At 40.1% G+C, this 26,767-nt stretch overlaps 1 protein-coding gene across 1 annotated transcript in view; it reads right to left on the reverse strand.

Annotated features, from left to right (window-relative positions):
- MNAT1 (MNAT1 component of CDK activating kinase) overlaps positions 1-26,767 on the reverse strand; it is a 117,764-nt gene that overhangs the window by 46,584 nt on the left and 44,413 nt on the right. The window contains exons 5-6 of the mRNA XM_021554535.4: positions 22,799-22,939; positions 17,322-17,447 (exon numbers count right to left, since the gene is read on the reverse strand). Coding sequence (XP_021410210.1) covers positions 17,322-17,447; positions 22,799-22,939 — 267 coding nt within the window. The remainder of the gene's footprint in view (positions 1-17,321; positions 17,448-22,798; positions 22,940-26,767) is intronic.

The raw sequence follows: 26,767 nt of genomic DNA on the forward strand, positions 1-26,767 counted from the left end.
TAGCTGACTGAGAAAACCATGTTTTCTCCTTCAGTTTCACACTAATCTCAGGGCACAGTTAAAACATGACACTTCATCAACTTTTTTCTCCCACATCTCCTGTTCACAGCCATTGCTGTGTTGGCTGAAACATTTATTGCCAGGACAGAGCACTGACCAAGAGACCTACAAGGAACAAAAGCCTGCCAGAGCCTACAGCAGCTCACCTTATGAAATCACCTAACCCCCAGCCCTGCACTGGTCTGTTCCAGGGTATTAGCACAAGTAGGGAGCTGCAGTGACTGTTTGTTATCAAGTCAAAGAAATTCAAACTTTAATCTTTTCTACCCCAGATTTAGACCAATACTAAGAGGCAGCCCTTGAGTGCTACAAAGAGCATTCTATAATTCATACAATAGTTGAGTCACAGCAAACCAGCAGCCTGGACAGGATAATGCTTTGCTGAATGTACCTACATTTGCTTCTGTAAAGGGCTACAATTTGCTTTTAATTATTCATAACACTCTACAATGTACTTGGATGTGTATACTGTACATACACACAGCAGTTTGAATAAAATAAACACACCTTAGTAATTAGCTGATTGCAGCGCTCAAATAGTGCCGTTTTTTAATGAGATGCTCTTTGTGTGCATGAAGGTTTCTGTTCTGTGTGTGTACACACAGATACACCCAAACACAAATAATCCAGGGCATGAGCTAAACAGTTTTAAACAAAGACTATCATAGAATGTTTGCACAATCCTGTAATGCCTCAATCATGTGCACATTTGCACACGGGAATTATTTAGAGGCATGTCAAGCAAACAAATTTATTTGCCATCAGAAAATTTTATCATCCACTTACCTGGGGCTTAGACCCAGATTCAGCAACACTGATTCAGCTTAGAGAACTACCCAGCTCCAAGCACACAAAGAGCCTCACAAAGCCAAAGGAGCAGTCACATTCCGATGACTTTGCCTGGATCGTGGCCTACGAGTCCAGTCCAACAAAGCCAAGCAAGCCTAAACCTGATGGCGTAAACTGAGCCCATCCGCTGCGCTGCAATTACCTATGGCAATAAACACCACGCTCTAGGAAACACAGGCTTGCACAAACAGGCCTCCAGAGCAACAACCAGCACCCTCCCAGCTCCAGTCTCCACTCCCTGTCCTTGCATGGACTGCTCCCACAGCTGGGAAGTCGAGCAGGTTGTGCCCAGGTATTTGACACCAACGTGTGCCATTGCTGGGTGCACAGATCCACCATGAAACACGGATGGGCCCTGGGGACTGAACTGCAACAGGGACCAAGTCACAGAGCTGAGAGCCGAGCCAAGAGGAGTACCTGCTTGCTTTGTTTCAAAGCACATGCTTAAGGGTTTTCTGGGTCAAAGCCAGGGTGATCCATATCTTATGAGATCAAGCACCTCCGCCAGGTTTGTATCAAAAATTTATATGACTATTTCAGCGATCCCATTAGTCCACAAGTGCAGACCTTAGCTCAATACTCGAGGTATGGGCAGCCAGATGAATTTTACCAAGCTAATCCACATGCCTGAGGCACTTCCAAAGCAAAACTCTACCAGTATTTGTGTGAGTTTTCTTACCTGTTTAAACAGATGTTTGACCATCGCCTTCTAAATGAAGGTGGGGATCAGTAGACTAATACAATATTATTAAGATAGATTTTAAAAAGTGTATCTGGCTTCCAAGCAATATCTCAAAATTAGTTATTTATTATATAAATCACCTTAAGTTCACTATCTAGGCCCCAGTCCTATGGGTCAAACAAGTTGAGAAAATAGTTGCACTAGGGACTGTACATAATGGGGTCCATTACCCATAGCAAATAGATCAAACCTCTTTACAAAGTTAACCTACAGAGAAAGTTTCCAAATTTCTCTAACCACACATTTAAAACTTTAAAAGGAAGAGAGTAAGCAACTATAAATCATACAGACACATATTTAGAAATATGTATAATTTAAAAAGTGGACTAGAATTCTAAGGAATAGCTTATTGCAATAACTGTTGAATTGTCCATAATCATGTTGGTGCATTTTAGAATAATACTTATACTAGCATTTTACATTTCTCTTTTTAATTTAAAAAAATATAAAATGCACTGCAGACAAACCACCATTCCTACAAACTGATGTTCAGGGGCATCACTTTATTCGTGGGGTGCACCTCATCTTATCAAAACAACACAAGAAAACTTGCCTTCTTTCCAAATGCACACCAGATTTCTCTAATCTGTGCATTTACCAAACTGCAAAAACTGAGAACTGGTGGTTTGATGCAATCAGCACAGTGCCATTTAAAGCAGAGCACATCACAGCACCCTTAAGTCTTTTTGGAAATACCTCTGCTGCTCAGCAGCACCAGCCTTCCACCAGTTGCTGCTCCACATGCTATTGCCAATCAGCTGCATTTGCTGTAGCGCATTCCAAAGTTTACTAATTAATCTCTGCACTAAACCCCAGTGATGGCTGGCTGCCATTTGAAATGATCATCATCTTTTATTTAAAGACATAGTGACCGTATGGCCAAACTCAGACCTTATTTGTAAGAAAGAGGTGGGCCAAATTTCAGGTAGTTAAATCCAGGTTGTTTTTTTTTTAAACCTGGACAGAGGCAATTATTAATGGTTTGAGGATGTTTACATTAGACACACTCAGTCATTTCAATGTTAATTGTCAGGAAGTGGCACACACTTGCTTTCTGAGCTCAGAGCCACATTCAGCAGAGGGTATGAGATGCAAACTACTGCAAAAGAGACCGTTCATTTCTTGCAAAACAGCCTACATGCTTTGAAGCCGTGTGTTTTAAGGATTGCAGCTTATTGCTACGTTTCAGATGAGGTTTTAAGCAGTGATTTCAGGCAGTCCCACCTCTCACACCATTGTTCCAGGCTGCTCCCATTCAGCGGTGCGTACTGGCTCCGTGACCTTCACAATGACCTCTACAAAAGCAGTTGTGCATTTCACTGTGGTGTAAATCCTCACAGACAAGTCGAACCTGTTCTTTTTGGCATCCAGCCCTTCAGATGAATACTCTGCAGAGATTTATTATGAAAGGGGAATGAAGGGGCATTATTGCACAACATTCATCCCTCACATACAGCTAAGTTCCATCTCTTACAACTTCTGAAGATTTTTAAATAAACAGATCATCTTAATCACACAAATCCCTCTTGCTTCTCACCAATCTTCTGTAATTAAAATTTGCTGTTGTTTACAGGAAGGTAGATATGCCCAGAAAAAAGCATGTGTGTGAAGGTGTTTTACATTATTATTAATAAGTAATATTCATACTTCCTGTTACTATACACAAGGGATTAGTGTTTCCTAGCACACCATTCACTTATAACACTGAAGTATTATTCTACATTGTAGCAACACACACTGCCCTAAAAGGGTCCATTAATTATTTTTTTAATACCATGAAGTTGCTGCAGGATATTAGACTGTCTCCATAAGAAATATACTGCTATGGCAAAATGATGAATGATGAAGTTTGCAGGTTTTTAATTAGATTTCAGAGCAGCAAGAATTTACAAAGTTGTTCTCCGTGGCCTTAGCTTAATACTTTGTGTGACCTTATGCAAATAATTAGAAAGAGATTCAAGATTCCATTAATCAGAACATATAAAAGCATAAAAGAATATTTAAAGGGGTAGATTTTATAAACTCAGTGAGTCTGTCAAAGTGGTCAGAGAGCGTAGTAACCCTAACATTCACATCATCCACATTCCTTCAGGTTTTCCAATTGATTCTTCAGTAAAATGTGTGTCCTGTTAGGGAAGGGGGAAACCATAACAAAAAAAAAAAAAAAAAAAAAAAAAAAAAACCACCCAACCTAAGTTGTATTGATATTTCAATCCAAAAATCATGTTCCAACTAGCTGCAGTCGCTTGGTATTAACCACAACTGAAGCATTTTGACTGAAGCTCACATTCCCTGATCCAAATCTTGGAGTTCCCCTCAAAAGCTCCCTCCCCCCACTGTCAGCTGTCATGAACAATTGACAATGCACATGCACATCCCTCCCACTGCAGAAAGACAGACCTGCTGTGTGTGTCTCTCCCCATCACCCACAGGCCATGACAGGTAGGGGCTCCCTCTCCCCTTCCTCAAAGTGTCAGCTGGCCATTCCTCGCCTTTCCAACTTCCTTTTCTGCCAGCAAAACCAAAGATAACAGAATGCACAACAGCAAAAACTTCCCTGTGCAAAAGATACATGAAAACACAGTCTCCTCCTGCCTTTCCCAGGTCCAGACTGCACTTTCACAGCTCCAGAGCTACAGGCAGAAGTTTTTCCAAGCAGAACATGCAGCAGTGGTTTTTACTTTACTATATTTTATTCACTTCCCCACTCCTTCTTTTCTAAGTCTGAGGCTAACAGTGAGAAGAGATGGACTGAAAACAATAGAAGGTGAACCAGCATGGTCATAGAGTCCTGCATTTAACAACAAAGATAAGCTATCTGCAGTTCTAAAGCAGCTTTCTTCCTACAGCAGAAATCTCACATTTTGAAAAGCTGCAGTTGCTATGTACTTTGTCTCCTTGTAAATAAACCAAATAAAAACTGAAGTGCAGCTACTTCTATGATTTGGTCTTCATAACAAACAAAACTCTGATCCTTCCAATATTTTATTCAGGATTTAAAAAAAAAAAAAAATCTGTCATCTAATTTTTCAATTACATGACAGAGAGACAATGCCAAAGTTATACCTGGCACCTACAGCTCAAATTGGTTACAATTTAAAAGCAACACACAGCTAAATGGGTACAACAAACTTCATTAATATTTATATTACTTTAAAGTGACACATCTGTTTAATTTTGTATTTCAAATACACTTAACTAACCAGACACAAAACAGGTTAAAAATTAGCACAAAGCAAATGCGGTACACAACACTATCAGTGAAACTAAACTGGCACAACATTAAGCTTTAATACAAATTGCACCTTAAGGATTGGAATGGGAGACTTTTACCCCATATTCCAAAAGTGCCTGATATGTGATAAATTCTTGGCCTAACCCTGTCTATAGAGGCTTCAGATTCTACCTAAACAGGAATTCAATGTAGCATCATCCCACCAAGTAGCAGATTAAGGTGCATAAGTGAAACCAAATGGATAAAGTTAAAGAAAGGATGAAACTCCCACTGCAATCCCCTCTATGTTCTCTCCCATTAGCTCTCAAGCCAAGCCCTCTTTTTCACCCCCATAACAAAAGAAAATCCTAATCATGTTTTCTTGTAAACAACCACAAAGAGGAATGTTAGGTATGCAGGCAAGGCCGAGACAGTGCCACCCCCATCAGAAGGGCAGAAAATTCTTCAAATATTTACAGATCGATTATTCCAGCCTGGCTTGTCTGAACCCAAAGAGTTATCACCACTACAAACTGGGATGTATGTAGCTTTTTTGCTTTATACCAGTCATGCAGCACAGGCACCAAACACAGGGCACCAAACACAGGCAGCCCCAAGCCCCAGAGTGCCCAAGGATGGTGAGGATCAGGTGCCCAGTCCACCCCTTCAGATGTGTCAGCACGTCCCCACAGCCCAGCCCCTGGAGCACTGCCTCTAACTGACTTGCAGAGGATCACGTTTCTGTGATCTCTCTGGGCCTTGGAGAAGGGAGTGATGCTCTATTTATTTAGGCCTCTCTTTCAAGAGATGAAACAGGAGAATGGACCTCAGACTTATATATATATATATATATATATATATGCTGCTTTCCTCCTGTGCACAGCCCTCACTTGTTCCTCCCTCCAACTACTTACCTTTTCAAACTCTGCACCATTTGTATCTTGCAGGATCTACCTCACTAGCCCAGAATAATACAAGAATCATTATTCTTACACGAAACCACCATTTCATTTTCTACTAATCATGGCAAATGTTGCAAGTTCCAGTCTCCTGGCCCCCATCCAGCTAATTTAGATAGATGGTTCCACATGTGCTCTCTGTCCTTCCATTTCCTGCCCATACCACAGCACACATTTGTCTAAGTGAGTCAAAGCAGCTTTCTCTGTAGTCACAATATTCTTTAGTACTTTATATTTTAAAAAAAGAAGCCTGCATAAAACACAGCCTATTAACATTCTATTACTGACTTTGAAAGAGGCAGAGGATTTTACTGCTTTGCCACACATTCTGCTGAACTGTAATGGATCACAAGCTACACCTGAGCCTTGCATTTCCCCCAAATACAGAAGTTACCTGTGTAACAACTGTGTTCAGGTAAAGCAAAACAATAAAGTAAACTAGTCATTTCTCTACTTCAATATTATCTATGTTTTTTGCCCTTAAAGTAAAAACCTCAACAAGCCCAAAATATTAAGAGGAATGAGGATAAGCCAAACTTTCAGAGACCAAGGTATTTCTTCATGAAGATAATTTGTTTCCTTATTAGCTAAAGCTGTTAATATTCCTTACCAGAGACACCCTGACTGACAACCACTACATATATGGGGACATCCCCTTTTGATGTCCAACACCGATTGCCTCAAACAATATTCCTTTCTCTCACCCTCTGCACCTGAACAAACATTTTTAAGGAAAACTACTTTTGAAGTCTCCTTACAAAACAGTCTCTTTGATCCAAATATCTTTCTTCAAGTACCCTAGTATGATACAGATGCACCTTGGATGGTAATGATCACTACTGAAAACTAGAAACCCCAAGAGCTCCTTTGAAACACATCTTAATTTTAAAATGATTTTTTGATTTACAAATGTGCCTTTTGAAAGCTCAAAATTTGACTTCTCCAAGACCCTGTAGCAAACATTCATTTAATTTGTGCACTTATGCAGGAACTAAGGTGCAGAATAGGTGGTACAAGCACAAACATGCAGCACAGCCCAAACCAACACACTGATGATTTTTTTCTTCATAAGAAATCAATATATTAGTAATTAATTTATCAGAAAGGCTGGTGTACCTTGGACAAAACTGAAGATGCTGCAAAAAAAAAGTTCTGCCTGTTCACCCCTGCCTACAGCCAGAACCCTGGTTAGCACACGTGTGTGTGGGTGGGTGTCACATTGGAAGCCACACAAGTGCACACACACCACCCTGGCTGACCTCAGAGAACAGGATTCTTATACAGGAACTAATTGTGATGGATGAGTACTAGATCCCCAGGTCCCCAAATCCTCTGGGACAGATTCTGTCCTAGAGCTCCCCTCTAATTCCCAACCTTGTGGAGAAACTACTCAGCCCTTCTAACTAGAAACTCCCACCCCACTTACACCCACCTTTCTGCCAGCTCTGCCCCAAATTTCCCCTCTCAGTGGGATGGTGTCATGTCCCCCCGTGTTCTCCCCAGTGTGTCTCCTCTGCTGTCCTGTGCTCCCCATCCCCAGCAGCCCTGATTCCATGCAGCAGCAGGATACCACTGCTGCTGCCAGCACTTGTTACTGATTTCCCTGCCATATTTCCTCCAGCAACTGCCTCCAACTATGGCCATCCCTCATCCTCCTCTTGGCTCTCCTTGTATGACCAAGCCTGGCAAGAATTTCAGAAAAGCCAGCTGTAGGCTGTGCTTACCCAAAATTTGTCTTAAAATGGCTCTGAGAACAGGGAAGGAATAAAATACAGGCATATGGGAGATCTTTTAACAGTGCTGCGAGATCAACACACTCCACATCAAGAAATGGGATTCTAGTTCATTGAGAAATGCAATAACCAGGAGTGAAAGCAGGATGGGAGGTAAGTGTGCACACACGTGCCTTAATAGGCAAGTCTCAGAGCAAGACAAACAGACATGGCCTGAGTGCTGACTCAGAGCCATCTGCAAAGCCATCATCCCTGCTCTGCCACTCCAGGTCACCAGGGCTCCTCCAGGTACACAACAGAGAAGATGAAGGAATGACACAGAACTGCTTTGATCAGCAGCAACAGGAGAAAGGATTAGGAGCAAACATGTGATGTTCTCAGAGATGCAGACAACTGCTAAGGAAAAAAAAAAAGATCATGGCAGGAAGGTCACACATACTTCTAAGCATACATACAAATGTACTACAGCTTCCCTAAATGGCTTCAAACACTTCACTGATCTTACTAGAGTTCTTTAAAAGTTCTTGCTGCTCTCTTTAAAAGAATTTTCCTCTTTAAAAAGTCCTCAGCTGAATGTCATTTCACATCCAGTCTGTAAGAGTAGAGACAGTCTACCAAGCATTTGCGGAAGCAATCAATATTTTTATTGTTAAATTACAATTAAGGTGCCTAAACTATTTTTTTTAAGACCTAAAGTCTAAAACAGTTAGTTCTGTGAAGTCTTCCTTACATAGTTATCTTCAAGGACATAAGAAGCTCCTACAAAGAGGTAGAGAACAGCTTACTTCTGCCATTTACCAAGGCAGAAAATGAGCTTGTATCAGGTCAAGGAAACACAGTTACTCAATTTCCCCTAAAATGTAAAAGCAAGGGCAGTAAGTGTTACCAGAGGCTGACAAGGGGATTGCAGAGCCCCCATCCTCATCAGTCTTTAACAGGTTAGGACAGGTCCCTGACATGAAGTACCCCTGGCTCTGCCTCATGGCAAGGGGAAGAACCTCATGATCTCTCAAGGCCCCCAAGCAGCACTTTGATTTTACAATTTCACAAGTACCTGCTGCAATTCTGGCACCACAGCTTCTCTTTTCATTCATTTTTCTTGCCTGATTTAAAATACCACCCTCACAGAGGAACTTTGTCTGATCCCATTTTTTATCATCTCTCTAAGACATAATGCTTATATTTACAATTTTGGACAAACCATTTCTTTCTGTTTCACTCCAGCACTACTTTCTCATGGGTTCACTTTTAAACAGTGCATCAAACAGCACTGTTTAACAACTTTTTGCATGAGAAGTGTGGTTCAGTAACTTTGCAACATTCATTTAGCAGAAACTCTAATATTTAATGTTTATAATGTTTGAAACTCTTGGCCAAAGTAGAGCATCAAAAGAGCATGTATGCACTGAATTGTATCTTGTTAAAAAGAACAGCAGCACTGAAAAAAAGTTATATTGGAACAATCTATAAATGTGTTTACATTATATGAATGATTTGCTGTTCCTTCACAAGGCATGTAGGAAGTCAGCACTTCTCAAATGTGTAAAGTATTTCCATGTGCTTAAAGCACAATCTTTCCAAAACAAACAATGATTGAGAAATTTTTTATTATTCTTTATTTCCCTGCCAGCTGTTTTTTTGGACTCTCCTCGCAGCCACCTTCTTTCTTTCAGTCAAATCCCTCCCTCTTGCTCACAGTAACACCTACTCAAGCAAAGGTACATTCAGAGCTGTAAGACCCAGAAACAGGAGGATCCCAGGCTGATTTAAATAGCATTTTCCCTAGATTACTCTACAACATGTCTTTGTGCTATCTTAGCTAGTGGCAGGTCTGGCTGCTGTTTGGGATGGAATTTGGGCATCCTACATTAGAGCCAGAAGCCCATTTCTGCTGTTCTGTCCTACTGCCTGCTCCCATACAGGCAAGGAAGCAAATGACAAGCTGGCTGAACTCTTCCAGCATCCTTCTTTCTCCCTATGAGCCTTTACATGGGACCAGAACATGCTGCATGTCACAGAGATGTTCTCTGAAAAATGATGGGGAAGACTCAGGCATGTAACTACGCTCTTGGCCAACTCCAAAAATCAAACAGGACACTAAAAATCACTAACAAAACAAGACAAAATGAAAACCCAAACCAACCCAAACAAGTAAACAACACAAAAAAACCAACCTCAAGAAAAGATAATTAAAAAAACCCTAACCTAAGAACAGCTCCATTCCAAAAAGTGATAGCTAAATCACAGGTCTGCTCCACTGCTGGCCACAGACACTTTAACCAACAAGCACATTGGTCGTGCCATTCACTCCTGCACAATCAACACTGTTGGCATTATTTCATTTACTAAATTCCAGTCATTACAGCTGTGCAAACTTATGGGTCTAATTTGTATTTATACTAATATGTGTACATAAACATGTGCTGCTTTAGCCATGTAAAGGAGCCTTAAAGCAAATGAACAAATATTATTTTAACAGAGCAGTATCAGAGAGCCCAACCATAAAAAACAATCAAGTCAAGCAGTTCTGATTCTGTCTGTCCACCAAACAACTTCATTTCAACTACAGCATATTTCCTAAGGCATTCCAAACTAAAATCCTGCAGAGAGCTATGGGGAGACATAGCACTGTATTTTCACAATACAGTCTCCTTTTCCAAGGCCATTGCTGTGCAAATGAAGGGAGGGGAAATAACAAATACTGTCATTTACTTTGCCTTTTTTTCTCCAGAAACATTTTCTTACCAACATAAGGAACAAAATTCATTAAGTCAACATCATGTGCTGAATGTTTATGCACTTTGATATAACAGTAATTACTTAGTAAAGCCAGAACCCAATTAATGTTTTAGACTTCAGTCCATGGGCTGGAGTGCACAGGAAGCATTCTGATGACAGATCACTTAAATAAAGTTTATTTGGCATACACTTCAAAACCAGAGTTCAGAAACTCAAAGCACAGTTCAGCATGTATGTGCTTGACTCTTAACAAAACATCTTTATTTAAACAGAAGGCTAGAGATTTAGTATGACAAATGTATTTACTACTACTAATTATTTTCCATCAAGCTACTCGGAAGTTGCAGTCATATTGTATTTATAAACTTATGAGATTTAAGGGAGCAGTAGGTAGGTAACAGGACTGTGGATCCCTTTTTAAATCCAGCATGTTAGTCCTAACCTGAGTTATATCTTCCAGCATATTTGGTGTCCCTCAGTTTATATATTTGAATTCTATATCCACATATTCTCAGAAATGGTAAGGATCTTGCAGCCACGATTTCTTTTTCCTCTCTTCTTTTCAGAAATAGTGTCCTCCTTAGCAAATCAATGCTCATTGTTAAAAACAAGACACTGTTACTGATGACAAAAACTCAGTGCTAAAGCAATATGGAATGTACACTCTAAGTAGGAATCAGGAAATGGTGCTTAGCAACTGCAGAATCTCACTTGTCCCAGGGCTACCTGCACCTCTGTGAATCTCTGCTCCAGGGAAGCTGCTTGGCAGGAACACTGCTTCCCTGAGCACTCCATCCAGAGACCCTCTGGAAAGTGCTGTGACTCCCCTGACTGGGATATTTGGGTTTCCTCTGGAAAGGGATTCTGCTCCCTGGCACCAACACCGAGCCCAGAGTGTCTGAGCTGGGACACAGCCACCACATACAAGCACAGAGACACAGAATTCTCAGTGCCACTGGAAATTTTACCTTTACATGTATGTTCTCTAAACAAATATGCCTATTACAAAAGGATCTATATGCCTGAATACACTAGTTACTCTTGAAAGTAAGTGTTGTAATTTTGCTGTGATTCTAAACTACCAAGAGTTGCAAAGAGAGAAATATTCCACCCAGCTGTAAAAAAGAAATGTGCATGGTATGAGCCAAACAAAGATTAAAAACAAAACACCAATTAAACTCAAACTGGCATTCATCTCAAAGAAATCAATTCCATCTGAACAGTTTCAGTCTGAAGATAGACCAGCTGAGCTAACAGTGAAGGAAGCCTTGATTGCTTTATTTTTTAACTTCAGGAAAAAACTAAAAGCACCCAAAAAAAAACCCCACCATAACCCCCACACACACACTAAAACACACTGCACCAAAACCAACAAACCAACCAAGCAAACCAGAGCAGTAAGAATTGGCAAAGTAAGGCCCCCTCAGGAGCTGCAGAATAGCTGTAGCCTAAACCACAGTGTGACATGCACCTCACTTACCTCAGAGTACCTGGCATATGTCTAAGCAACTTTGAAGGAGCACAATTGATTAAAAAGGCTATTTTGACAGACTTTTTTGAGTTTGGAACAGGATTTTGGATAATTGCTCCACGAGCTATAAAAGAAACAGACTGAAAAACAGGAGCAGCCGCGGAGCAGTTGTTTGCACAGGAAGCAATATTGCAGGAAAAGGCAATAATAAAGAACAGTTAATTTGACCTGAGCTGATGAGGTCAATGTTTTAAAAGAAATAGCTCCACATAACGTAAAATAAGAACGTTATTTCCCTTCAGAATAATACTGCAAGTGTAAGACTGCACAAAATCTCTTCCCTAACACTTGTTATGTGCAGCTTAGTGGTAACACACATTCCTGAGGTGTCCTAGACATCCTGTGTCTGACACAAATCCATTCCTCTGAAATATTGGTTCTACGACTGCTCCCTCCTGCAAGCTCTGGCTGCTCCAGGCTGCACACTGCTCTCCCCAGCATCCAGCTACTAATAACCTGAAACTGCAAGAACTGGAATAAATCTGGGCAATATTCAGAGCCACAAAGTTATATTTAACACCGCTGCTGTGAGCTGGACAGGGAAGCAGTAGCTGGAGCAGATATTTCACTCTTAATTCGCTGCCATTCAGGGGTGCTGTTGACAGGAGATGGAGCCCGGCTCAGCGGAAGAGCCACGAGGTTAGGAATTTAGTATGGCTGGATCCTATTCCTTCTTCCTCCACTGCTCTGCTGGCTAATCCTGGGTGAGAACATCCCCTCTGGGCATTTAGTTCCCCTCCTTCCCTGACACATCTATTTAAACTGCAAATTCACTTTGGTAGGGACCATCTTGGTAATGATAAAGCCTGTACAGCACTCCACGCTAATGGTTCTATTAATAAATATTCCCACTGCTATTAAGTAATAAAACAAAAATTATAAGAATTGCAAGGTCAATGATGCATTACCTTAATTCTGAGGTATTTGGGTATAAAAGGCAAGAAGGTAAACTCCCCCAAGCAGGAGCAAACCAGGGGACACCTATGTTGTTTTCCATCATTTTTGAGTAATCTAATTAGAGGTAATTGAGTTTTTAACTTCAGAGATTACTCCAAAAATACCATCACTAGAGGCTAAGTGTCCTGGGAGGCTGGGGGAAGTCCAGGACAGCCCTTCCAGTTCTGTAATGTTTATTTTCTTAAAAAATAAGAAAACAAGCATTACAGAACTGGAAGGAACAGAAAAGGGACAGGCACACAGCTCGAAATGTGCTGGAGATGGCACAAGCTGAGCCAGTCTAAGGCACTCAGATTTTCTACAAACATAGAAACAGCTAAGCCACAGACTCAAAGGTTCTTTGCTCTCAGTTGAACAAATTGAGGAGGAGCTAAATAAATCCACACTTCTGTGCACTTTTGAACCACCATGGTGAGGTAAAGCACAGACCTAGAAAAGCCTTCTACTGTACTATAAACACTAGAGATATAAGAAGGAAACTAAATTCATGTAACACAATTCATTCCTGTTGCATTTGCAAATTGCCATTTGTCTGCAATATATAGGAGCATAGGAGCATCTTTCTTACACCCTAAAATGAGCCCCACATTAAAGCTACCTGACAACCAGAAATGGTCATTACATTCACCAAGAAACAGAAGAATGGTTCTCTTGCCAGACCTTGTTTTGCACCTCCTGACAAGCCCTAGAAATGCTGAAAACATCATTTAATTCAAACTGTGCTCTTTTTGACAGCTGCTGAAGTCTGAAGTACAGCAATTGACAAGAAATCTCATTTTTAGCACTACTGCAGCAATTAAGATTGTTACAGCTTCTTTTGTAGCTTTACCCTGATTTGAGATTGGATTTAGTAAGACTGTTCTAAAATATTCAGATGTGCTGAAAAAAATATTTCTTAATATGATGAACATGATAAGGAAAAAAGCCTGGCAGCACTGTCTCCCTCTACTCAAAGAGGTAAATCAAACTGATGGATTTGGAATATAAGCTTTGTGCACAGAGGATAGAATTTACTGAAGAAGTTGAAGAGTAGACTACAGAGGAAAAACTGCTTGCACTTGAAAGGAAGGGGGGAAAAAAGGAATTTCACAAAAGGAAAAGTGAAGGAGACCCTGTCCCCATGAGCTATTTGTCTGTCTCATGCTATAGGGGATGCTCTTGCTTAGCTTACACTACATTCCCTCCTCTCCCTGCAAGCAGAGGAACTCACAGCATTAATATGACACCTTAAATGAGCCAACTTCCTTGAGCATTGCCCAGGAGACTAGAATGGACATGCTCCTATCTCAGACACCAAGAAACATGTCTGATTAGCAGTCAGGCAGAAGAACATCTCTGATCAAGGAAAAACACTTCTGTTTAAGCTGGAAAAAACCCCAGTGGATTGTCACAAGTGGCATATTTTCATAGCCTTTGTGTAAACACCAGCTCCAGATCAGCCAGCAGCTCAGCTAGCTCTATCTGGCTTCCCTTCTTTTGAAACAAAATTAGAGGCAAACACCCATCAGAAAAGGTCAGTGGCCAAACTATTAGGAAAAAATAAAAGCTCAGGGGAAGGACATACATAGTGATTCATTAAATGTGCACTGCTAAGCCTCTGACAGTGGGCATAAAACAGACTTTTCACACAAATGTCCTGAATTTGCAGAACTCTTGTGCCAGAACATTAATTAGAATTGCATTGCTTAAGAAATTCTCAGGACTCCCCTACAGCTGCCCCCACCAAGAGGAGTGGAGTGAACCCCATGGTTTAGAGGGGAACAAAGCCAAAGCAGCTACAAAGAGCACAAGAAAAACTCCACCCACTTCACGTGGACACCCACGCAAAAGGAGTGGACTGAGCATCTCAGGTTCTTAGAAAAACACTCAGCCTGGCAAACAAGCATGTCCTGAGGTGAGTGCCAGGTGGGAATTCACCTTACACTGTCACTAGAACCCACCTTCATGGATCATGTGCAATGAGCAGAATTGCTTTTCACAAAACTAACCCTGCTCCAAGGCCAGCAAACTTGCATCTGATAACTACAGTAACTTTCCAAGACAAATCCTAATCTTAATCTGAAAACATCAAGAATTTGAGATTTTGTTGCATTCCAGAGGCAATTTTAACAGTGAGACCAATTAACCAGCAGAACATTGTGTGAACTTTAGGTCCTATTTGTTCCTTCAGCTCCTAGTTAGATGGTACTTGTTTAACTAAGGTTACTGGTTCTTGCTACATTTAATGCTGCACTGCTCAGACCTGGCATGTTCTGTGCTAAGGAGGTACTCAGTGTAAAACCTGAACCACCTCCTAAACCAGAGGCAGAATGCTCCACACAGAACAGATCTTTCTGCCTTTGAATGGACTTCTGTTGCTCTTCTTAGCATTCTTTCTGATTTTTGCACTCAAAATGCAGCCAGCAGAACTCTGCAGTCCACAACTCTTCCCAACATTGCATTCAGGAGGAGAAGTCCTTTCCTATTTATTGCTGGACTATTCACATACCCAAAGCCCCCACAGACTCTGTGGCTGAGGGTCAGACTGGTTTACTTGCTTAAACTTCCAAATCCTCTTCCCATAGCCTGTTATTTACTCTTCTATTTCTCATTTTGCATTTAGCCTTACTAAAATACATTTAATTCAAATGAGGCCAGTTTGTCAAAGCAGCCATGTAAACTGAAAATTTGCACATCATCCACAGAAATTCAACATCTGCTTCCAAGCACTGAGCTGCCTCCTAGCAGAACACCCACAGAAACATTCCCAGGCTGGGAAAGCAACTTCTTCAAAAATTACAAAAAGTTAGACACTTCCTTTATTTATCATGCAGAGTATCAATGTTGTTATTATCATGTAATAGAATTTATTTTTTTTTAATGTCAAGCACCTGTAAAGAAAATAAGAAAACATTAATCTTTCTAAGCAAAACCTGTAATTTTGTTGGTGAAAACTTTTTGATGCAATCCATTTTCCATAAATAGTAGTCACCAACTTCAAATGCTTCTATCCTTAACTTTACTGTTGAAAGACATTAATAGAAATAAGTACAATTAAACAGATCTTTTTCCATTTAGGACTAAGATCAGTCAGGATGAGGAAATTTTTGTTTCCTGAGATTGAACAAATTAAATTATTTATCTATTTACATTTTCTGAACACTGATGAATTAGAAATTAGTTATCTGGCATATCCCCTATTATTCCAAACATTACGATTTAAATGTCCTGCTGCTGGAAATCTCTTCATCCAAGTCTTTCACCATTCCTGGATGAAGTTTACTTAGGGCTGCAGATCTCAAATGCCCACTAGCATATACTGCATTTAATATTATTTTTTTTAAAAAGTAGAAAATACTTCCACTGGCCTCATAACATCCATAAGCTGATCTTCTTCCTTTTCCCACAGAAAAGCCACAGCTTTAAGAAATTCTGACAATATATTTTAACAGCAAGAAAAAGTACAGCCATTTAGAGTATTTTTAAGCAGAACAACAGGCATTTTCTGTCCACTGGCTTTTCTACACAGAGAGAAAATCTCTCACAAATCATATCACTCTCCCCCAAACTGTTAGATTTTAAAAGAAATAGGAAGAAGATCAATTTACACCACAGGAAAACAAGAAAACAATCCACACAGCCTTGCAAAAACTGACACTGCTTTTGGAAAAATAAGCTGCAAATGATTCCACACTGAACACTTTAACAGATAATGAATACAGCACAAATATTAATGGCAAAAATAAATTAATTACTGACAGGAAACTAGCTTGATGCACAGATTTTTGCTTTGCTGACTTCTTCGTTTGTTGAGGAGAGTAAAGAGTGTTGGCTATTTTCAAGACATTCAGTTTACCATTACCAATTCTAAAATACAAAGTCTAAAAAAAGTGGATTTTTAAAAACTCTAAAAAGATATTTAAAACAATACAAAGCAGAAAACCAGCAAGGTGCAGAAAAGACAAGTCACTTGTGCTCCTATCCCCAGCTTTACATTTATGTACATGGGCTAATGTGTAATTGTGTCATGTCATTACACAGAACAGGAATGCTGAGAGATCTTCAGCTGCCACACATTTGTAAAAATACTTGTTGCTTCCTAGAGCCAAATAACAATGAGAACTGAATCCTTAACCTTGGTATAATTTTCTAGATTGTCAGTCTCATACAGATTACTCCAGTGCTCAAAATAAATCTGAAGAAAGTACAGATGAATCTTGAACTTCAAAAATTTCAACTTCCAGAACTGGTACACAAACAAGAAAAATAATTCAAGGACACCACAACTTCACATGGAAAGAGGTATAGTTTGTTTTTTGACAACTACACGATAAAAATGTTCCATATATTTGTGATGACCCTTCTGGGTGGGTCATCACAATATTCCAACTAGCAGAATGATGAAATTCTTCAATTACTTCCTAATTAACTTATGTAATGGGAAGAGAACAATCTATTTCATGTAACATGCAACTGAGGTTTAAACAACCTCTGAATTTCATGAGGAAATCCTTGATCTTCTGAAAGACATTAAAAAAACCAAACAAGCAAATCTTACCATTTTGATGCCAGTGGAAAACGTGACTGGTTTGACAGGTTTGGGTTTTTCCAGCTGCATTTCTAGCTGAGTAGATCTGTCCTTATGCTGAGCTAAGAGCAGAGAGGCAGGAAGATCAGAGCTCTCCTGTAAACATATGAGGAATAAATTTGAGTCCTAGACCAAAACAAATATTAATTAACACTGCATATTCTTCTAAACTGCAAGCTGTGACTGCAAGGCCATCACTAGAACAGGAGAATGCCAAGTATCCTCTCCCTCAGAAACAGTTTACAGAAAACGATCATTTTCAGTAATAAGAAAAAGCTGCAGCAACCCCATAAATCAGAGTAACCTGCAAACAACCATTTTTATAGAATCCACATTAAAGACAATATAACAGGCTCCTTATTCCAACTGGGCAATGCAACAATATTTATTAAAATAAAAAAAAATTAGAACTTAATCAGAGAAGGAATAATACTGAGTAGTATAACTTGGATCAGATGTTTATCTAAGACACATTCTTTCTACCAGTGAACTCAGACCAGTTTGAAATTGCTTCCCATTAGATTTCACCTGAGGCCGTTTGGAAATGATCCTTGCTCTGCTCTGCACAATGGCACTATTGTAAGTGCAACCAACAGCATATTTATTTTCTCCTTCAGCAACTTATTTTTAGGGAAGCCAGCCAATTTTTAAATATATATATATATATATATATATATATATATATATATATACACGCACATATATATATACACACACAAAGTAGTAAAATGAATAGTTAAGCAAATGAATTACTTAAACTGTCAGGACAGAATGATAATTAACATACATATATGTAAGTGCATTTTTGAGAGAGTCAGGAAATTATTGGCCAAGTAATTTTCTAAGAGACTAATGTGACTATCTACATGCACACAGAAATCCTTGAGAATTTCTGGCTAGAACTACCCTGAAGTTGAGAGCAGGGAAGAAGTTCAGACAGATTCTTCCTGGACTGCTCTAACACAGTATTTTCTTCCTAAGGCCCTCACACATCACATTTACTTCTGTTTCTAAGAGCCAAGCAAATACTGTTACTCACAGCAAATTTGTTACTCACAAAATCAAACAGATTTTATTAACAGGACTGTGATTTTTTTAAATCATTCAGTTCAAGGTAAGAAGTTGGATGTTTTTAATGTCACAAGATGCCTTGCTGTTTTTATGGTACCTAGAGAAATCCTCTGAAGTGATCATGAGGAACAGTCACGTTGTACACTGACTTTTCACATCACTCTCCAGTCTTCTTTCCCTTCTATATTTTATTGCATTCCCTTTGCCTTACCACTAGAATGCAAGATAAAAGCATAAAAATCTCACAAGGCAAGATCTGGTCCAGAATCACAAGTACAACAACTGAGGCACAGGATCCTACTTGCATTTCTGTGATCAGCTGGGAGGAGGGAGAGAAGATACTAAAAACCCAAATTGTAGAGACATCTAATTACTGAAAAACTTGGAGAAAATTTGGGCCACAAATGCACTAGTTTAGAGTCTGCTTCTTTCAAGTGTTGTACATCTCTAACCTGCATGCAGCAGCATGTGCTGTCTGCTGTCAGCAGAAGTTAAGGATGTTGAATTCCTTCAATCACCAGATTTAACGTGTTGGGGGACAAGGGAAGAGTGGAAAGCATTCTCCTGTTCATTTTGTTGTTCATGCCCCTTAAATATTCACTGCATTTCTAATAAAATGATTCAAGGAAGGAAATTTTTAACCATCTTCCCAGGAGTTCACACAATGACCAGTAACCAGATTACACAACTGTGGGAAACCCACACTGTGCCAGCAAGGCACCACATCCTGATTGTTTGTCCTTTTGAATATGCACAGAGCCCTTCTGTTAACTATTAACACACGTGGAAGTTCCAGCCCTGTGTTTATCCATACCAGCAATTTTCTGTATGGGAAAACAAAGTGTCTACACTATGAACAAAGCTGGTTATACACAATAATTTCTGGAAGACTTGTCTCCAAACCCTTGAGGTTCTGGTGAAAGTGTGGATATGACGTCTTTAACGCCTTTGCCTGGCTCCAAGCTATGCCACAGTCCAAGGAAAACCTGCTCCTCTGCCATGTGCTGCAATCCCATTGTGTTCATGCCTGAGAATTATGGGCTGTTGAAGAGGAGAGTGCAAGTCCCATAAAACACAAGAGATCATCTTAGAATCCTCTGTATACAGGTGAGAGAGTTTGTACAGCACATAAAGAAAGTGCTTTAATATTTTACTCAGCCTGGATTATCCGAGACTATCCAAGATTTAAAAAAAAATCCCCAAACAAACAACAACCCAAAATAAAACACTCATGTAGCTCTCCCAGCGATGCATAAAGTGCATCTGAGACTCCAAGTCTAAATTACAACAGGGTATTGTGCTTTTAAAGTGAGAGTTTTATTGTAAAAGAGGTGACCTATAACAAAGTTAACACAGAAATTCCCTAATTAGTAGTGGGAGGCAAAAAGGACCAAACTGCTTTTCCAGTGGCCTGCAGAGCCTGAGTCCCCCTGATGCCTTGCTGATCTCTCCAGCTCTTCACACTGGCCTTCCCCTCCCTGTTCCCAGCCAAGGATGGTTTCATGGAGCCTTGGCCCCAGGTCCAGTCCTTTCTGCAGGAGCCCCTGCACTCCCCAGGCTGGCCAGAAACCACTGCGCAGCATTTAGAACACCAAACGTTTTTCTGTGTTTCTGGACTACCTAAATTATCAGCTCTTTGAAGATGGTACAGCATTCTCAAACACTTGCACACAATTGAGACCTTTGCTCCATATGAAACCACCACAAGTACCACATCTAATACTTGGAGAGGAGAGGGAAGGAGCATCTCTCCCATGAGGAAAGGATGAGGGCATTGGGACTGCTCAGCCTAGAAAAGAGAAGGCTTTGGGGTGACCTAATTGTGGTTTTCCAGTACCTGAAGGGAGCTGACAAAAGGGATGGAGAGAGACTCTTTACAACAGCCTGAAGTGGCAGGACAAGGGAAATGGCTTCAAACTGACAGAGGGCAGCTTCAGATTAGACATTGGAAGAAATTTTTTCCTGAGGGTGGTGAGGCCCTGGCAAAGGCTGCCCAGAGAAGCTGTGGATGTCCCAACATTGTTCAAGGCCAGGTTGGATGGGGCTCTGAGCAATCTGCTCTAGTGGAAGTTTTCCCTCCCCATGGCAGGGGATTGGAACTGGATGGTCTCCAAGGCCCCTTCCAACCCAAGCATTTCTGTGATTCTATGAGATCTGCAGCTTTGTAAGATTCCAGCACCAAAGGTAAAATTCATTTCCTGACAAGGAAAATACCTGACATCTCTACTTGTACAACACAAAAAATGTGTCTTAATTTTTTTTTTTTTTCCTTGTGGCCCAGTGGCAGAGGTAAACTTGGGAAAAAAAATTCCCAAGATCCAGCAGTGGGCTGTAGGGTGACAGACTAGGTGATCTATCCAAAGGAGAAGATTCAAAACCAATGTCAGATTCCCTTGTTCCTGTGTTCTCACAATCCTGCAGAGTCAGTGGCGTTACCTCTGGTATCTCTGTAGCCAGAAATTAATCCTTTTTGGTTTAGCACAGAACCATAAATATTGGATTTTTTTTTTTGTTACTTCTTTACACTGCTGCTGCTTATGCTTGGCTTCTGCTGCATTTCTCAATTAATTTTTATTTATTATCAGTTTCATTTTCAGATTTGGAGCACAGCATTAGAGGGATTTCAGAGACCATAGGAAAAGTTTATTTCTTTAACAACTGCTGGTTTTCCAGAGACTTTGTAAGTCGTTACACAAACACTTCAGTGCTGGTTTTATAAACCTTAGTAATATTACAAAACAAGTTTTGGCTCAAATTTAAGTTGACACTGCCCCTTCAGAAACAGAGACACAACTTGAAACTGTCCAGTTTCCTCCCTCAGCCTTTAAAAATCACCTTTATATTGTTTTCAGAATATTAAAGTATGTTTTAATAGCAATGCATATGTAATCACAGTTAAAACTACTTATTTTAATCATGTTTTAAGGGCTATTTATAGCTATTCTTTCTGCAAGCCACCTGGTGAAGGCTTCCAGTAAAACCAAATGCTGTGTTAAAAAAAAAAATTAAACAACCACACATCAACCACTAGTCTCTAGTCAGTTAGGAGTGTGTTTTAGAGCAGATTTTTAAAAAGTCAGAAACTCTAAATCCATATTCTGAGAAATTAAATTCAAACTCATAGTGGAGTTTTTATTAATTTCTCCACCTATTCCTAATTGTGTGGACAGTAAACACATTTACTTTTAAAGTGAAAATAGATTGCTGGATGTAAAGATACAGGCTTGACTTTTTTTTCCAAGAACCTTTCTGCTCACCTCTGATTTTGTCTACAAAAGGAAAACCAGTAACAGGTTGCCAGGAACCCTGGCTTGAAGAAAGACATCTCTTCAGGAGGCTCTGAAACTCCTAAACTTCACTTAGATCCTCTCCCCATGTCAGTGCCTTCTGCTCTGGCTCAAAGAGGAACTCTACTTCTTCAGGAAAAGTAGAAAAGCATCTGTATCTTGAATAAGAACTGAGACTACAAAGCAGGAATTATCACTGTATTAGTGTGAGATGCACTGATATAAGAGAGAAAATATGATTTGGATATGCCAAGCAGCTTTAAACGATGCTGAGACAGATGAACACATGTTCAGCATACATACTTCTTTTTTCTCATCTACCTCAGGGTTACACACAGGCTGTGTGTACACAGACTGTCCTCATGGGTGTTAAATCTGTGAATGTGTGTGTATGCACATCTGCACACACATCTGTATTAAAAAAATTGAGATGTGAACCCTGTTTAAGTAACACATTTAGTGAGTTTCTCTATGCCCACACATTATTGCATTTCAGATTCAGAATCAGTAAATTAACCACAATTTCCAAAAGCAGTCTGAGTTTTGCTCTGTGTGTCTATACAAGCTTCATTCACTTCAACAGGACCAACTTGTACAGGAGAAGTTCAGTAAGAGAACATGACACACTCAAGGCAGAAAACTTTTCATTTTTGCATACAAGGGGAACACCAATCATTTAGGTGCTCTGACTGAGAAAGGGCTGACCAATGCTTGAATGCTTGGATAACTCATGAGGTTACTGCTCTCCACCATCTCCACTGCACAGGTGGCTGAGTCAAGAACACCTCCTGATGACCTTTTTGCTTCCACACACCAGACTCTCAGCCACTACTCAGAACAGCTTAACAAGCTAACAGTGGTAGAGCCCAATTAAGTCTACAAATCCCAGAAGCAGTCTTCATCCAGCCCCTAGCTTACCAAAACCAGAGCAGTTTGCAACACTGAAATAAATAACAGGTGAGAGAATGGAAACACAAAACATTCAAAACAGGGAAACAGGGACAGATCTGTTCATTCCATGCAGTTAGCAGCGATAGAGATGAATGTCAATGCTACTGTATTTTCAAAGCCTCTGCTTTGGTTACTCACCAGATCATCCAGGAGTGCCTGTTTATTCTTCCTTTTCATCATCTGCTGTAGCTGCTCTTCCTTCTGCATGAAGAGCCGCCTCTGTTCGCTCTCCTGCCGCTCGACCTCCAGAGCCTCCTCCAGCTCTTCCTGCTCCCGCGTCTGAGAGGGAAATCAGAAATCAGCTCACAGCAGCCCCACAACTCCACTGCCCCCCAAGGGACCCCAGGCAGGCCAGGTAAGGGGAAAGCAGCCAAAATCTACCTTTTAAAGCAGAATTTTAAGGTGATTATGTGTGATTATTCTACCTCCTCATTGTCCAGTGTAAAGATTTTTGACTTGCTGCTCTCTGGAGACAGATCTGACTCCTTAAATGTTAGGGAATGGCTTTTCCCTACACTTTCACTCTAAAGTGAGCCCCTCTCAGCTCCCACACATCCTATAACTCAATGATGTATGTAGGCTGAGCAAAAACATGATCCCACTATACTGTTCCTGATCATCCCACTCATCCAGGACCAGCTGCATCTTCTTTGCAAAGCACACTGTGCTTATCAGTGGTGTAGAAGAAAAGTGAGAAATTACAAATATATGAATATTTAATAGGGAAGCCTATATCTTTAAGTATTTAAGCATTAACAGCGAAAATACCACATTTTCAGAAAACAAGGAATTTTTCCTATAACCTGGACTGTAGTCATGTAACATGAGATAAAGATTACGAGTACAAAATGACAAGTTTTTGTTACAGATCTATTTCTTGGCAAGTATTTTTTAATGTGCAAACTATTAGGTAATCTGTATTTAAAATCACAGTGAAAGAATAAAAAAAACAGAAGAGGGCTCAGAGACAGAGGAAAATAAGGAAAATTAAACAATTTTATAAAGAAGGTGGATCAAAAGAATGTCAGTTTGGTTGTTAGAAGGTACAAGAAAAAACATACAAGAAACATTTTCCAAGTCTTCTCCATCAAATATACTAAAGCAAAAGGAGATACAGTAAAAATGGTAAGATAATTAAAATTTTATAAACTTAACAGATGATTTATTGATGAAAGGAGTTTCAGCAGAACATCATGGGGGAAGACACTGATCTCTTCTCTGTGGTGCCCAGTGACAAAACCTGAAGGAATGGCCTGAAGTTGTGTCAGGGGAGGTTTAGGTTGGATATCAGGAAAAGATTCTTCCCCCAGAGGGTGGCTGGCACTGGAACAGGCTCCCCAGGGCATTGGTCACAGCACTGAGCCTGACAGAGTTCAAGGGGGGTTTGAACAATGCTCTCAGGCACAGGGTGGGATTCTTGAGGGTGGTGCTGTGCAGGGCCAGGAACTGAACTCAATAATCCCTGCAGGTCCCTTCCAACTCAGCTTATTCTGTGATTCTGTGATCATTATCGAGGCCAAGACCATAGTAAAGTTTGTTCTAATCATAAAGTCACATCATAAAGCACAGCTACCTAAATAAAGCCAAAATATGCCCAAAAAATACCTTCACCAGACAGACTGAGCCAGTGGGCCCCAGTGAGGCTCAGTTACTCCTGGGAGAGCTCATCACCTGCCACCCAGCCAACAGAAGCTGCTTCCATTTTGTAACTGCTGCAGTGACACTGGTAAAAAGCTGGTCACCAACCAGCAACCACGTGGAATTGGGCTCTCTTTGCATTTAATGAAAGGAAAAAAACAAAGAAGAAAATCCCCATATTTCTAACTGAATTTATGTCTGAAAATTAAGGGATTTAGTTAGTTCTTCGAGACAGAAGAGCTCGGGGTCTTTGAGACATTCCAAGGCTCCTCCACATTTATCTCTAAAGACTGCCTGGAATTTGCACTGAAACAGAAGAAAACTTATAGGGAAGTGCTGACAGACCTAGTCTGAAGAAACAGCCCAGAAAAATTATAGTCTGAAATAAGTAAACTGATAAACAAACCTAAACCAGAGCAGACTACAGGAAAATGGAAGAATTATCACGTGTCATATCAAATTCTTTAAACAGTAAAAGAGAAGAGCTCAGTTCAATAGGCAGCAAGAGTTGTGTCCAGACTAAAGACAATCTAAAACACAGTCCCAATATGTGAAGGAAAAAATGATGACAGTGAAGCCAGGAGTAATCTCAAGCCTACAAGTGAAGAATAGAAAGTAAAATCATGTTTTGCCACATTCAGAAAAGGCTAATCAAGAAAACATGCACATTCACATCACAGAATTCAGACACAACCATTTCAAGACTGCACAAAGCAGCCAGTGAAATTAAACATCTAGTGATAAAGTAGGAAGCAACAAGTTACCCTATGACTGGAGAAGTGCAAATATTTAAGGCAGAAACACTGGAAAAGCTGTAGTCCACTCAGGGTGCAAGCTTTTATAAATAAAATTTGTATATAAATAGCTACGTATTAAAAAAACAATTTATAATTACAACAACACCAAGATCTTCACTTTTTTTCTAAACTACAAGAGAAGAACAGTCTTAGGATCAATGTATTTCCAGCAGAGATGGGAAAACAGAGTTCCTTTACAAGAGGCATTAAGATCTCTGCATTCAATTCTGGCCCCTTCTGCTTGCCAAACACAAATCACACTGGAGCAGGCAAAGGGTAACAAAAACAACAAGAGGAACAGAAAACATCTACATCCCTCAGAAGCAACCTATTACAGTGGACAGAAAAAATTTAAGTCAAGAATTTAGGGACAATGACTGGCCATAAGAAGTTTAAGCAAGAAAGTAGAGCACTTTTTACCATTCACGGAGTAAAGACATTCCAAAACTTGCTTAGAGGGGCTGGAGAGGAAAAGCAACACTTCAACTTTCAGAAGAGGGGGAAATTTATGGACAAGATCATGCTATAATAACCACTGTGTAAAGTCTATTATTATGTTTCAATTGTTGAAAAAGAAATTATGAGTGTTTCAAATGTTAAAAAAGAAAAAAAAAATAAAAAAGGAGAAATGTTTCCAGCTCTTGAGTCTGGATTCACACAGGCTTGCCCAGCTTCCAGCAGCCAGCCTCCAGCAGAGCAGGACTGTGGAGCACAGCAAATAGAAGTCCTGGGGGCTTGAGTGGGTACAGGGTATTACAGAGCTGCCTGACAGCATCCCACAGCCCCTGCACAGGCTGTCAGAGCCACTTCCTTGAAGGGAAGGTGGGCTGCAGGCAGAGCTGTTCTCACTGTGACCCCAGAGCCTGCAGCTCCATTGTAAAATAAGACACACAGCCAAAGCTTTGGCAGGTCTCTTCAAGCTCTGAAGCAGAGGATATTGCACAGTGTCAGAGACAGGATAACAGATCAGAGATGGACCCCTAGGGAAATTTCCTTGCCTTTAAAAGGAAGAGGTTCAAACAAACATTTTTCAGATTCCAATCTCCTCCTGTGAAATCCTAGAGCTAAAGAAATCACTCAGAGTTTTGCCACAGACTTCAGGGGAGTGAGGATTTCACCCCTACTGATTTGAAAGCAAGTCCTTACTGCAACTGGATTACAAATACAAACCCTTGTTATGTCACCCTCTGGGCAGACATTTTGCTTCAAGAACTGATAAGAATGTGTATTTTTATGCTGAAAAAATATTTAACAGATTAAACTTTTCTTACAGGAATAAACGCATGGAAGTTTATTTTTAAAGACAAAATGATATGTGAGCCATAATTTAATGAATGAATCTTCAAAGAACCCTGTGTTTTGCATACAGATTATATATACAATATCCATGATGTTACTGTTATCAGCTCTTGAACAAAAGTTTTAATGTTTGTTTCAACATCTTTCATTTTGATTTTTGCATAAACCAGGCCTGTGTTTTGCCTCAATTTTACAACTCTCTCCTGGGAGCTTCATAATGTCTGAGTCTGGATTCCTTTTTTCCTTCAGATGAGAAAGGAACGATTGTCCTGGTGTAGGAATGAACTTCATCTCTCCTGGATATTGTCCAACGACACTGCCAGCACACATGCCGTGGTGATGTATGAGACACAGGCTCTACTGCCTGCCCCTC

Source organism: Lonchura striata, chromosome 5 (assembly GCF_050655825.1).
Source record: "Lonchura striata isolate lonStrDom1 chromosome 5, ASM5065582v1, whole genome shotgun sequence".
Classification (NCBI taxonomy): Eukaryota; Metazoa; Chordata; class Aves; order Passeriformes; family Estrildidae; genus Lonchura; species Lonchura striata.